Raw genomic sequence first — 15,070 nt, forward strand, 5'->3', positions numbered from 1 at the left:
CAAATTAAAATTACTTACTTGATTAAGTATATCTTGTTTCTGTAATGCATGCAAGGAAAGAAAGAACACACATACATTAGTGCAGTGTCGTAACCCTCAGGTTCTGTTTTTATAATAGAACTGTTTTGTTGAAAGGTTAGTGATGTAGATGAACAAGTTTAAGACATTAGATAGAATACCCCATTTTCTTGCAGTAGCACATATGTCAAGAAAATGGTTCTAAGGCAGCATTCTAGTCTTGATTAGAGAGTGCAAGCAATTTATTTTTAACCATGCAATGACAGATAACCAAGGGGGAAAAAAAAAGTAAATACAATGTTTGTCTTCATCCTGGTGTACTTTAAAAAAATGTAAAAAATTACTTGTTACCAAGAATAGCTGTTAACTAAACAACTTAATCAGAAGTGAATGCAATGGTAAATACAAATACATTAACAACAAAAGGAGGACTAAGGCGAATCTCCATCCTTTGTTGGATGCAGGGCGAAACATAGTGATAAAGGATGAGGAAAAGGCTGAGGTACTTAATGCCTTTATTGCCTCAGTCTTTAATAGTCAGACCAGTTGTTCTCAGGGTACTGAGGGCCCTGAGCTAGAAGAAAGGAAACAGAATGAAGCCCCGTTAATCCAAGGGAAAATGGTTAGTGACCTGCTACACCACTTAGACATACACAAGTCTATGGGGCTGGATGGGATACACCCAAGAGTATTGAGGGAGCTGGCAGAAGTGCTCATCAAGCCACTTTCCATCATTTATCAGCAATTCTGGCTAACTGGGGAGGTCCCAGTTGACTGGAGGTTAGCAAATGTGACACCCACCTACAAGAAGGGTTGGAAGGAGGATCCAGGGAACTAGACTTGTCAGTCTGATCTTGGTGCCAGGGAAGGTCATGGAGCAGATCATCTTGAGTGCCATCACACAGCATGTCCAGGACAAACAGGTGATCAGGCCCAGTCAGCATGGGTTTATGAAAGTTTAGGACTTGATTGACTTATTAACCTAATCTCCTTCTATGACAAGGTGACCCACTCAGTGGATGAGGGAAAGGCAGTGGATCTTGTCTACCAAGACTTTAGTAAAGCCTTTGACACTGCATTCTCCTGGAGAAACTGAGTGCCTATGGCTTGGACAGGCATACTCTTCACAGGGTAAAAAAAAAAAAAGGAAGGCCAGGCTCAAAGAGTTGCGGTGAATGGCATTAATTCCAGTTGGCAGCTGGTCACGAGTGGTGTTCCCCAGGGCTCAGTATTGGGGCCAGTTCTGTTTAATATCTTTATCAATTATCTGGATGAGGGGATCCAGTGCACCCTCAGTAAGTCAGCAGATGTAACCAAGTTGAGCGAAAGCATTGATCTGTTTGAGAGTAGGGAGGCTCTGCAGAGGGATCTGGGCAGGCTGGATCAATGGGCCAAGGCCAATTGTATGAGGTTCAACAAGGCCAAGTGCCAGGTCCTGTATTTTGGTCACAACAACCCCATGCAACGCTACAGGCTTGGGAATGGGTGGCTGGAAAACTGCCTGATGGAAAAGGACCTGGGGGTGTTGGTTGACAGCCAGCTGAATATAAGCCAGCAGTGTGCCCAGGTGGCCAAGAAGGCCAACAGCATCCTGGCTTGTATCAGGAATAGTGTGGCCAGCAGGAGCAGGGAAGCGATTGTCCCCCTGTACTCAGCACTGGTGAGGCTGTACGTCAAATACTGTGCTCAATTTTGGGCCTCTTCTCACTATAATAAAAACACTGAAGTGCTGGAACATGTCCAAAGAAGAGCAATTAAACTGGTGAAGGGTCTAGAGAACAAGTCTTGTATCCTGAAGGAATTTGTTTAGTCTGGAGAAAAGGAAGGTGAGGGGAGACCTTATCACTCTCTAAAGCTACCTGAAAGGAGGCTGTAGTGAGGTGAGGGTCAGTCTCTTTTTCCCAAGTAGCAAGTGATAAGATAAGAGGAAATGGCCTCAGGCTGTGCCAGGGGAGGTTTAGATTGGATATTAGGAAAAATTTCTTCACTGAAAGGGTTGTCAAGCATTGGAATAGGCCGTTCAGGAAAGTGATTGAGTCCCCATCTCTGGAGGTATTTAAAAGAGGTGTAGATGTGGCACTTAGGGTCATAGCTTAGTGGCGGACTTGGCAGTGTTAGATTAATGGTTGGACTCAATCTTAAGGGTCTTTTCCAACCAAAATGATTCTATGATTCTATAAACACGAGCAAGCACTACGCAAAAGTCATCACTATATGCCGCTTTAGTTTCTGATAATTTTTATTCCATTTCATAAAGGTTCCGAATCAATTTTCTACCTTAATCACAAACTGCTATCACTACTTCCCTCTAAGAGGTGCTACCTTAAAATTATAGAAACAATTGTAATCTCTGCATAAATTATACTGATTGTGCCAGACTTTTGCTAAACTAGAGTTACAAGAAGTATCTTTGATATGTTCACAGAGTTAAGTTGGAAAAACCTAAATCCTCTGGAAATCAGGACCCTGGAGAAAGCTTCTTAGAAGTATCTGCACTACTCCCAAAAATGCAAAAACCCTTTGGAGTAGGCAGATGATTGCAATCTGACTGCAAACAAAAAACTGGGGCTTCACCTCTCGGGGCAGATCAGATCATGGAATGTACCTTGTATCATGCATTCACTGTCATAACCTTCCTGGAAAATTTTGTTTTCCTAGTCTTTCTGCATATGTGCATTTATTCTTTTTACGCACATCCAAACTGTGGAACTCTGGAGCACTGCCCCGCTCCACATGCAGACCCAAGCTGCACCCTGACTGCTTGTCTGGCTGAGACCCCTCCATGCACCTTCCACCCTCACTCTCCACACATTGACTAACCCCAAGAGCTCTAGGTGGCAAGTAGGTAAGCAGGTCAACAAGAAATTATGATGCACTCTAACAGATCCCTCAAAAAGGTAACGACACTAGGACTACAAGCACACAACAATGTGCACTTACTGCCCATTTGGATAGTCTTTCGCTTCATCTGCTTTCCTAATTCTTGCTTCCCTATTCAGTGCTCCCCTCAAAGTGAAATAGCTGAAATTAGTTAATTTAGATAAATCTCAAATCATGGAAGACTGTTTATAATCACAGCTTTCCAGAAGGCTGATCTTGACCTACCTATGTGTCTTATATCATATATAAAATCTAGTCTTAATTACATATTTGACATTGACTTATAGAAGAAGGGTCATCTCCCCTACGCTTAAAGCAGAGAGTAAAAGCTCCATAAATTAACTCCCTATACTGGATGACATTCTGATAATCAGATACGTCATTTCCACTAAGCTCAAAACCCATCCACTCAACAAGACATAAGATAATGGAAAAACAAACCAGATGACTTCAGGTGACAAGCTTCGAACACCAATAGCTTTTATTTTGCTATGTGTGTCCCATTAAATCAGCTTGTGACAAAAAACTGCAATATAGATGCAACGGAGTGGAATAATTTCCTGAACCCTTTAAGCAGGGAAAAGCTTGAAACAGGAAGTTCTTCAGGCTTTTTCTTAAGCACATAAATGTATCACACTGCTAAATCTGACATAGCTCTATGTTCCATGTTTATTGGGAAAAAACTGGCACCACCTTTTGGTAGAATATTGACAAGACTTGAAAAATACTTGGAATGCTTATGAGATAATAAGCTAGGACATAAAGAGCCAAAATGGAAACATGATTATATCCTCTACAAAACACAATAAAACAGATGTACTGTTGATAATTTGTGGAAGAAAAAGCCGCACTGTGACTGACTTCAGCTGGATCAGTCAATTTTTGTCATCTTATTTACAGAAAATACTTAATGACTTAACGTAAATAGTACATCCAAGTCATGGAGTGCTCATCCGACCAGATACAATCAACTTGCAAATCATTCTGCAAAGAGTTTATCCACATAGCAGGTTGAATGCATGCCAAAAATATAGACACACCTGTGCAAAGGCAGCTGCATCTGACTTGGAACATTCACTCACTGCAGCAAAAATTTCAGCCACTTTGCTTCCAGTTCAGCAGCTTATGGCATGCAACCTGAGCTAATAAATCCTACTAGATCCAAAGTAGCTTCACCACTAGCTATGTTTTCCTTACGTTGCACTCCCTAAAGTCTAAGTGCTAAGGAGCAAAGTGCAAAAGCTGTCGGGTTTAGCCTGGGTCCAACATTGACCCAGTAGTAGTGACAAGCTTGATCCCTGCTGAAGACACTGAAGCCACTACAGGGTCATGACTCATCCTCCACATACCCCCAAACTGGAGGAATGACTTTGTTAAAAGAGAGTAACCTCACAACATTAAATACTGATTTGCATCTGATATATATAAATACATATATATAGAAACTTATAATATATATAAATACTGATATACATCACCATTGATAGTTTGATAATGTTACCTACATGCTGACATGTTATTTAAATATGCACAAAATACACAACTATTTTGTACTTTAAAAGGTTACACTTCACAAAATTGAAACTGTTGTATGAGTGACAAGTGCAGAATTTCAAGAAAAAATGTGAATAATAAATTAAGACCATTTTATCACATACACTATAAGCACAAAGAAAACTGCAGAAGTTAAAAGAAAACAAAAAAGCAAGCACTGACTTTGTAAATCAACAGTTCACACTTTTCTAACCCCCACCCTCAAAAAAAGGAAGTGTTTACTTTCTTTATATTAAGGGAGGTCCTACAGCCTATGTCACACTGAAGAATAAATTAGATGATCACAGCATTCCAATCCTTTTATAATCTATTACCTCTTTTATAGTCTATTTTATTTAATTAAAATAATAGAGATTTAAGATGATCATTTACAAGCTCAACTCATACTATTTTACTGAAAAATGAAATATTTTCCTCAGAAACTAAAATGACCAACATTATGCTTTGCAAAGTTCAAAGTGTCAAAGAATTTTTCAATACTTAATGAGCTATAACTGCCTTATTTGACAATAACTCTTGTCTTTTACATCCTGAAATGTAAGATCAAGTGATTTTCATAATGATTAGCACATTTTTCTATCATGACTTCCACATAATGCAAGAATACCTAGAAACAAGAATATTTAGGCTAGTGGTGAATCTGTATTGACAATGCACATACACATTTTTTTTTTCAGCTGAATTCTTTGTTTCACAACATCAGAAAAAAATTCCTCTTTAATAAGGGAGATCCCATCACCAGAAACAACATAAGAGAAACAGAATTTTAAAAGAAATCTCAAGTGAACAGATTTTACTTTTCTGTCTTTTGAAATTATGCTTAACATTTTCAATTTTTAAAAAGAGTCCAGAAGCATGTTAACCTTACCGTAAGTTTGGAGGGATTTTGTGTCTGTTTAAATCTTAGAAAAGAAAATGTGGGTTTAGGTAAATTATTAAATAGGTTTGCCTAATGTGACATTTATAAACTTTCAGTTCATCAAAATATTCATGTTTTTGTCTTCCAAACAGTTTCAAATACGCCAAACAGCTCATTTTTTAATAAATAATCTTCTATTTCAAATGCTTAGATATGCTACAACATTTGTAAATATTTTCCCCCACCATTTCTGACCGTTGAAGAAAGAAGAATAATTACCCCTTCAGGATTATATTTTGCTAACACACCACTGCCATGGAACTCTTCTAAGACATCCTTAATTTTCTTGGTGGAATCTGGATGAAGAATAAGGAGAGAGAAAATGAAAATACAGAAAACTGATTTACATAATACAAATTGTAATTAAAGAAACACCAAGCAAACTGCTAATAGCTTTTCTCAATGCACATTAGTAATTTTCTCTAGCTGTATGAGAGCTGTGGGCACAAAGAAAATGAGAACATACTGTACCCTCTCAATAAATACTGTAAAAATCAGCAAATAAATACAAAATGCTCAGAAACAAACACTCTTTGATCCAATCCTTAACTATTGTTAAGTAGCGTATTTTTGAAGGAGTTGTTTGCAAGGACTATTTCAAGTCACTTTTCTTGTCCTTGAAAACTGAGTCATCTACAGAACACGGTCATTCCCAACAGCGCTACTAAATCTCCTCTGGCATAGCTGCCATTGAGTAGAGGAACTGTCAGAAATGCCTGACAACATCAAGATAAAGGGGAAATTTGAAGAAAAAAAATCTTTTTCTGTGGTCACGTCACAGAAAACAAATGTTGGTATTGGAACCTCATTTTTTGCAGATCTCTTTGTTATTATTGAAACCTCATTTTCTGCAGATTTCTAAGATATTCTAACCACTGTCAGCTACAGTAACTTTAGGAATACTTTTTTCTAACATAACTGTGCAAAATCCCTGCAGTTCAGAAGTACATAGGTCCAACCTTTCCTATTTGTTTTTAATTCTCTATTTGAAGCATAACAAAACAGTTATTTCAGTAAGTAGCTACTACATAAACTCCTTAAACTCAGATTTACTTAGAATGCATCATGTACATAACTATCTTTTAAATACCTCAGCAATAAAAAAAAAAAAAATTGTAACTCCATTTTTTCTTTAAAACACAGTAGTTGAGTGCATAATGGCCCCAACACCGAAGTAAACCATGAGCTAGTAATGAGTAGCAGATGCATTACAGAAGAAAACAGGTAAAATTAATGGCTGAATATTTATTTCTACAACAAAACCTGGAAGGAAAGGAGAGGAGCAAAAAGTGGACCAAGAACAGGACTATCACATGAGCAATTAGTTGGATACTTAAAATTACAAACATTACTCTTACTGATTTTTTAATTATACCTGCAAAATAGAGTATTGAAATAGTTCTTAAAAGTTAAAGAAATTCAGCACCTTAAACCTGACTTTAAAAAAGTACATTTAGTAAATTATGCAACCTGGAAGGAGAAAACGTAGCAGCAAAGGATATGAACAATAGCTTTGTAACAGTTCATAACAGCTATAGACAGGACACACCACAAAAATCAGCTGGAGGAGTTGTTTCCCCCTCACCCTCATACACAGTTTTGATTGTAGTAAGAATGGCTTTTCTCAATGTTTGTCATTTTATGAAATTTTCTTAGATGAAAACACCCGACACTATGTCTGGCCTAAATAAGACAGTTTATTTCCACTGATGGGATGTATTTCAACGTTTTTGTCAACTGTAACTAACAGAGTTTAGCCAGTCTCATGGGCAGTCACAGCAAATATTTACTTGAGCAAGTCACCTATAGTCTTGCTGTGAAATTTGAAATACAGTAAATAATTACAGCTTTATGTGAAAGAGACAAAAAACTATAAAAAAGTAAAACATTAATATGTTAAGGAATAAATTTTATTAAGTACTGTAATTAGAAGTTGATGGGTTAGATATTTACTGATTAGGACGTACACAGATTGATGACTAACAAAAATTTCTTTTTTACTTGATCTCTTATTTAAATACGTTTTTCAGTAGTCATATACAAGGTTGTATACAAAAATTATTGCACCTTATGATAATGAAGTAAATAATCATGACAATGGCAGTGTGAGATGAGCAGATGCATGACAGAGGTGACTGAACCTCATCCCAAAACCCAATTTTTCTGAACTTTGGAGGAAAGAGGTTAAACACACATCAAATAGAAAGACAGCAAGGTCTCTCCACACACCTTTTATTATCCAAAAAAGAAAAAAAGTAAATAAATAAAATAGAAATGGTCCACTTTCTAGCAGATTTACAATAGTGTCTTGAGGTTTTCTCCCAGCAATGACCATGCTGCTTTCATTTCATAATTTGCCAGATTAATTCTATTCAACTTTAAATGAGTATTATGTGCCTACACAACTGTAATTAAAACCAAAAACCTGTGTTTTGTTACTTATTAAAAATAAATTAAATGTTTGCTTTTTGTTTTGCTCATATTTGTCTTAGTCAAGTATCAAGATAGAAAATATTCTCTAGTCCAGCAACAACACAACTATTCACCTTTTTTGTGCATGAGCTTAAAGCAGTCACATCCAAAAAGCATACTTAATTCCATACTTGAAATAACTGTCATGAAAAAAGGGTCTATGGATTTAAATCCTGTTTCGGTTGTCCCAGGCAAAACTCTTAAAGATATTTCCACAATCTGGCCAGGAGCTGTATTTATTACGAGCACCATGACATACATTTCACAGCCAAGGCAGAACCACTTTTCACAGTCTTCTGTTCACAGTCATTCAATCATTTTTTTCAGTTCATGTGACAGTATCCAAACTAACACAAATTGAGATATTTTAAAATGCTATGAAATGACATATCGATATTTTAAGTCAAACGCCAACTGACAGTCGTCTGCATGTGTACTCTTTAACAGTGCTGACATTCATCAGAAAAATTAATTCTCCTTCCTAAGCCTATAGTAGGAAAACTAGTATTAGGAACGTGTTCCATCTTTAATGAGTTGACCTAAAAGGATATGAAAAATAGGATAATTTTCAAATTTCATTCTTATTTGGGGATCACATTCAAAAATAACAAAGGAAAAAAAGAAATACAAGAGGCATTGTCTGGGAAAGTTCTCTGCCAATAAAAACAAGAAACTCCAATAAAATGCTCTCAATTCTACTTAAAAAAAATTAAGTAAATGTTTCAATTTAAAAAAGATTAAAAAATCCACAAATTATACACAGAAGCAACTAGGAACTGACTTTTCCCTTTAAGTTTCTCTAACTAGGAAATAACAACAATACTATGGGTTCCATTACAGTTCATTTAGTCTGATCCAAATCATCTACGAATTCACTGGAAAATGATGGTGTAAACACAAGTGTCAAACCTGAACCTCTGTTCTCACTGTTACCTCCAAGTACAGATGTTCTGCATAACTTAGCAACTTACCACTTTGTAAGCAGTCTCAGTAAATTCATAAGCACCGCTCATGTTAAAATACAAGTACGGTCTGAAACTCCATTAGACAACTCTTATCTATTTTTTAAATCACAGACAAATTCCTTCTCTGTCTAAGTCTCTGTATTCCAAGCTCTCCTTGACAGAGACAGTTTCTAAATATGCGTAGATATAGCACACAGATACAGCCTGTCACTGTAGTGCTTAATTCCCATCTTATCCACAAAGCTATAGCTGGCACAGTATGATTTTCAGGTAGCTTTAAATATCAAGTTTGTTTCATGAAACATACATCCTTTTCTGTTATCACAATTTTACTATTTTTATTATCCATTAACCCAGTGCTTTGAGCATTCACTCAGAACACTGAAGACCTTCAATTCTCTCCTCTGCCTCAATGGATTTGCACCCTTATCATTCAACTCATTTTCTGGTGCAAATTGGATAGAACACAGCAGTGTTCATTTAGCCAAGGAGATGGAAGGAGAAAAAGGGAAACTGTGGCCCAGGAATCAGAGCTTTCCTTGGATGAGGCAAGATGTGGTTTCCCACCTCATGCTCCGGTGAGTTTGGGGCATAACAAACAGGCTAGGCATGGTGTGGAGGACTGCTAACTGAAAAGCTATTACTAGTACATGGGAGAAAAGCTGCTGGATTCCACATAGTGCTGCAGAAATTTTATTTTAAAATGAAGACTCCAAAACAATAGATATACAGATGAAACCTGGGCTAATGATGTATTGTTTCAGAATAAAGGCAAAACAATTAAAATCATGCCACTAGAAATAAGAAACTTGCATATGTAACAGTAAAAGTGTCAAAGTGTCTCATTTTTCTTTAACTGTCTTTCAGTCCTAACAAAGATACTTTTTATAACTGAAGACAAATTTACCTACTAAGCTCAAAACTGTTTAAGATTTAGCCCACATAAAAAATTATGATTCATTTTTTAAAATGACTCAACTTTAGATGAGAAAGACTGAGCACTCAGTTGAGACTGGAATTTGGTGTACCATTTCTCCCATAATCAGAAAACACAAAACAGGAGAGCTAGTCCAGATCACACAATTTGTCTACATTTTCTCCCCATCCTCCCAGAAAAAAGACAGACTTAGGAGAAAACTTGCATCAAACTCAGCATAAATCACATGCTATATACACAAAACTGTTTTACAATTTAAAGGGAAATAAGCAGTACAAAACAATGACTGGATTATGAGTAATCCCCTTATAAATCCAGATAAATTTTTCAATCTGAACAAAAATTCACAACCTGCATACTTATTGGACTGTAACTAATTTTAACACCCACGATAAGGAGTAATAACCACGTTCTACCTCTATTCCCCTTTTGTAAACTTTATACAATATGAAAAATATGACAGGCATCCAAAGTCCTACAATGGTCAAGTTCAGAATTTATATACAGAAGCAGCAAAGAAATTTTCTATACATCTTACTATGATTGAGGAAAAAACCTTCAATACACAATTTTCTGCACGATAACAAAGCCTAGCTCAAATTCAAAAGCCCAGCTTGACAGATAAGCCAATAAGAAGCACAAAGAAAAACCCAGAACTCCGCTGACATCTCCATTTTTATATGGGTTCTTATTCTTCTGTGGAGTTTTCCTTCTTTTGTGGATGCAACCATATAAAAATATGGGTAATATATATATGAATTTATACACATAGCTTTTTTTTCTCCTTTTGCATAGTTTATTTTCTTCAGCAAACCAGATAATGCTTTTGCTCAAGCTACAGCTATGCTTAATCTAGAGCTTTACTGGTCCAGAAATACCAGTATGTTAAAAAGGCCAAGCCTGCCAACAAACCTGTATGCAGCACCAAAGAGTAAAAACTGTTCACCTTCCAACAAAAAAGGTTGTTCCAATAAAAATATGGTTTACCTAGTATGACTCAGTCTTGCAGGATGTCTGTGTTGGTAAGATGACACTGAACCAGCAGAAGGCAGTAGCTTACATGTCCTATGCTTCCCCTATGTATGGCTGCAGGCTTGCTGGCAAGGCTTGTTCAATATAGGTCACGCCTCGGTTTTGGTTTGTGACTTATAAGTGGTCTTTTGACACAAATTTCACAAAAGAAACAAACATTTAAAACCTTAAGTGAGATAAACACTCAATTTTGGTTGTCTTGTAATTGGAATTTAAAACCCATTGTGGCCTTGAAAAGAGTGGCCAGGCCATGAAGGCAATCACCGTCCAGTGGTCTAAAGGAGACCTGCCTTCACTAGTGCTACCAATGGTCTGGGTAACACTCCTTAAACTGGAGAATTTGAGGGACCACACCCTCCAGCAAATCACATTCCCATGGAATTCTGTGAAAAACAATAAGGAAAAAGCTTTAGATGCTGCCTAAATAAATACACTGGCAAGTGTCTTTTGCAATGGGAAGAGGAGGAGGCGGAAGAAGAGACCAGTGAGGACAGAGGAGGACAATTTCACCCTCCTGCCTGTCTTCCCTGTTGGGGCCTGGCCTCATAAGGAGGAAGATTGATCCATTTTATCCATTGCCATGTACTTAATGATGCTTACACAGACAATCAAGGAATTCTTTGTGAAAATGCAATATTGACTTAATGTGACAGCACATCTCTAGTCTGCATTAAAAACTGTCCACCAAATCCCATCTCCCTACAGCAGATGTTCGAATGAAAGTATATGGCAAACAACAGGGATTTGGGGGTGAGTTGGGGGGGGGGGCTTAATTTTTGTCTGCTAGTGGGATAAAGCTTTGAAAGGAAGAAATAAGCAAAGGACAAAAATGTACTCCGGAACTTGAGAGGAACTGTAGGCAACTTCTGTGTGTACTTAAAAACATTTTGAGAGGAAAAAGAACTAATTTTAAAATTACTACAGCTAACTTACTTGCTCCTTTTGGACTCCTTTCTCTCTCAACACTCAGAAAATTAAGATTGAAACAGTCTGAAAGATCCTCAGAGTGCATCTCTCAGAGCAAGGTTGAGGGTGGTGGGGCGCTCCAAGGGCTGGGGACTTCCTGGAACCGGGACAGCACACAGCTCTCCCAGGGCGGCAGGGCAGGGCCTGGCAGCCAGGGCCTGTCACATCGCCACTGCTGGGAGCAGGGCAGCCCGGGGGCAGGCCCCCCCCGGGCAGGGGCTGCCCAGCCCCAGGGGGCTGGCATGGGGTCCTGGGCCATAGGCCAGGTCTGGGAGCCTGGGGGAGGCCAGGCAGGAACAGCCAGGCCTGGCAGTACCCTCAGGGCCCGGAGGCAGTATTCCCTCATGCTAAGGTCACAAGGAGAGAAAACCATATTGCAAGTCATTCTAATACTCAGCTTCAAACCGCAGTATCTGTGCACATAGTTAATATGCCATACCTCAGAAACAGCTTGCCCTGAGGAAGAGATGCCTCGGGGGACCTCTCCAGCCCTCAGATCCCATCACCCCACTTGAGCCTGAAAACTAATACAAGCCTTCAGCAAGTAACTTTGTGGCTCCATCTTTCCCTTTTCTCATTTCCTGCTTATTTAAAGCTGGTCACAATATCTGATACAGACTGCCAGCTTATAACCTTTCCAGTCAGAATGATGATGAAACCATTCTCTTATTAAATTAAAGAAGTAATGCTACTGACAATGTATTTCACTCCGAACACTAACTCTAAGCACTAACTTTCTAACAGCGAAGAACCAAATCAGCTTGGTTTGAAAGTTAGCATGTATTATTTTTTATTTTAAGCAGAAATAGGAAAATGGCTTTATAAGTTTCAGAATATTTTTATTGTTTTGGAAATCTACATTTTAAAAAATACAGTAGTTGACTTGTTTCTATTTTTCCCAAAATTCTTCTTTATTATTTTTAACATGTATACTTTGTACCCAGTACTTATTTAACCTAAACTTTAACTATGGCTTCAAAAATTACGGAACGGGATATATGAATGTATGGTATATCCTTACATACCTTCTACACTCAATTCTATACATACATACATTACGTACATGCATGTAATTAAACACAGCTCTATTTAAAAAGAAGTAATTTTTGCAGTTGTTATAAAAACAAGTAGCTCAAAGAAGTGAAGTAAAAATGGCACAGGATTTCTTACGTCTAAAATTAAATATTTTGCATGCTCTGTGTCAGAAATATTTCAAAACATTCCAACTAACATGGAAGTAGATACCTATTAACATTTTATAGAAGTCCACAAAAATAAGAAATTAAAAAAATGCTAAAAGTAAAATTAAGAAAGCATTACCCTATAACCTTTCCAAGCCTCTAGAGATAGGCCTAAGATACTTTATTTTTACCTAACATGGTATTCTTACGCCTCATCTTTTTTCTGTCGGCAACCTTTAGCTCCCCCACCTATTCCTTCAACATATACTTACTAAAATGTGGTACATAAGTTTCTCATATTTCCACATATATTCTTAATATAACATTGCCAAAGGGGTTATGCAATACCAAGGCATACAAAAATGTTAAAAGCTTGTGGGTTTGAATTTACATAACCACTTAAATTATCCCCCATCATATGAAATACAGTAACTGTGCAAAGGGAAACTGTGAAGTAGTTTAAGCTAACGCACTTCACTTGTTCACCATGGCGGTGAGTCAAAATAGGCAACATATCTTACCAAGGCACCATGGCTTCTTTTGCTTGCCTGCCTTTATTTTAAAGAGCTTGGGGAAGCTCCTCAGGTGGTATAAGTTGCCCCATGCAGTTGGGGGGTTGGTTGGTTTGTTGCTGTTGGTTTGTCTTTCCCTCTCCCCCCATTTCTTTATTAACAGGCTGCCTTAAAGCCCTTGATTCATTGCAAGACATAATTTCAAAGATACACCTGGTTCTTCCATTCTTCCATGCAGCACGGACAATTCTTGAAATGATTTTGTACTCTTTGTGAAGGAGGAAGATTTAATGGTTACTTTTTTTCCCCCCATTTTGCTTAATCATGTTTTTTGCTTCCCAAATACCACATTCATTTTACTCCTCCTTTTACAAAGTTTTAAAGGTTTATACAGTGACAGTTCTTGACATCCTATGTATTTCAGAGATTAAATGTTAGCTCTCTTGACATTGGAAGCAACGCTTCTTATAACTTTTACCTAAGGCAATTTTCTTAACATGCAATAATTTATTATCTTATGAATAAGGGGATATAAATGTTTTAAAAAAAGGATTATTTTTAAAACTAAAAATGCAACTTGATTTATCTGTCTAATGAGTTTCTGATCCATTAACATGATCTGTCTTCTGCTTCGAGATGTACTAATTATTGCAAAGAACTGTTATTTAAAAACAAAATCTGCACTTCTTGCAATCATGATTCTCTATTATAATTTATCTTGGGAGCAAAGGCTTTAAAGTCAAATACTTACCAAGCCCTCAAAACTAAAAGAATTAGCACCACAAGTACACATTGCTCAGGATCTTGAGCTACAAATGATGAAGGTTCCTGCACTTGCTGAAGATATGCACTAATAATAAGCTGGTTTGCCCTTTGTCTAAATATGATTTCTAAACTTTTGTTCTTCATGATCACATTCTTGGTATAGTAGTGAAAAGCAGCTTAAAAAGTGTTCACTAGAACCTGTTCTCCCCAGGACTTGGAGGAACAAGCTTCAATAACTCCATCAAAAGTTTTGCAAAATTTAGTGGCAATCAAAACTATCGAAAACTCTAGTACCATTATTGTATACTGTTATTTTGGCATGCCCAAAATTCTCTGTTGCCCGACTAGATTTGGGTGTGGAGACTCCACATGATGTAGTTACATATATACTGTATATATACATACAACATTGTCAAGAATGTTGCCAAGCCCTTGCATTTTAGTTTATATATACATGCACATATACATATAAGTTCAACTTGGTGAACTCAGATCAATTTTTGCAATCAATAAGATAGCACCCAATCTAACCTATCAAATCTCCATAGAAATTAGCTTAAGGTGGCCATACACAGTCTGGGGAAGGGAAAGATAAAAAGTCTCCTCAACATACTATACGTCTTTGGACAGCATAAGCAGATTTGGCTGCTTGGGGTATTACACAAAATTCTGTATTTGTTAAAATTGTGCTCCAGTTCACATAATAAGAAAGTCCTTGAAGGTTCATGACTCAATACACTCCTGATTTAAAAAAAAATCATTATTGCTTATATAAAGCCTCTCCAAATTGTATTTCCTTTGTAGAGGGTTTTTAAGTTTGTGTGTGTTGAAAGTGTTGACACTGCAACAGCAGTTCTCATTTTCCACCA

General features: G+C 37.2%; 1 protein-coding gene across 6 annotated transcripts in view; it reads right to left on the reverse strand.

Annotated features, from left to right (window-relative positions):
- Window positions 1-15,070, reverse strand: part of LOC104135121 (diacylglycerol kinase beta) — a 324,024-nt gene that overhangs the window by 285,056 nt on the left and 23,898 nt on the right. For 3 of the 6 annotated variants that reach the window (XM_035903252.1, XM_035903148.1, XM_009648769.2), the window contains exons 2-3: window positions 5,591-5,667; window positions 19-39 (exon numbers count right to left, since the gene is read on the reverse strand). In XM_035903252.1, the coding sequence (XP_035759145.1) occupies window positions 19-39; window positions 5,591-5,667 (98 nt within the window). The remainder of the gene's footprint in view (window positions 1-18; window positions 40-5,590; window positions 5,668-15,070) is intronic. The other 3 variants (XM_035903305.1, XM_035903197.1, XM_035903424.1) reach the window with 1 other exon arrangement.

The sequence above is a fragment of the Egretta garzetta genome, unplaced genomic scaffold, assembly GCF_000687185.1.
Source record: "Egretta garzetta isolate BGI_Z169 unplaced genomic scaffold, ASM68718v1 scaffold210, whole genome shotgun sequence".
In the NCBI taxonomy this organism is placed as follows: domain Eukaryota; kingdom Metazoa; phylum Chordata; class Aves; order Pelecaniformes; family Ardeidae; genus Egretta; species Egretta garzetta.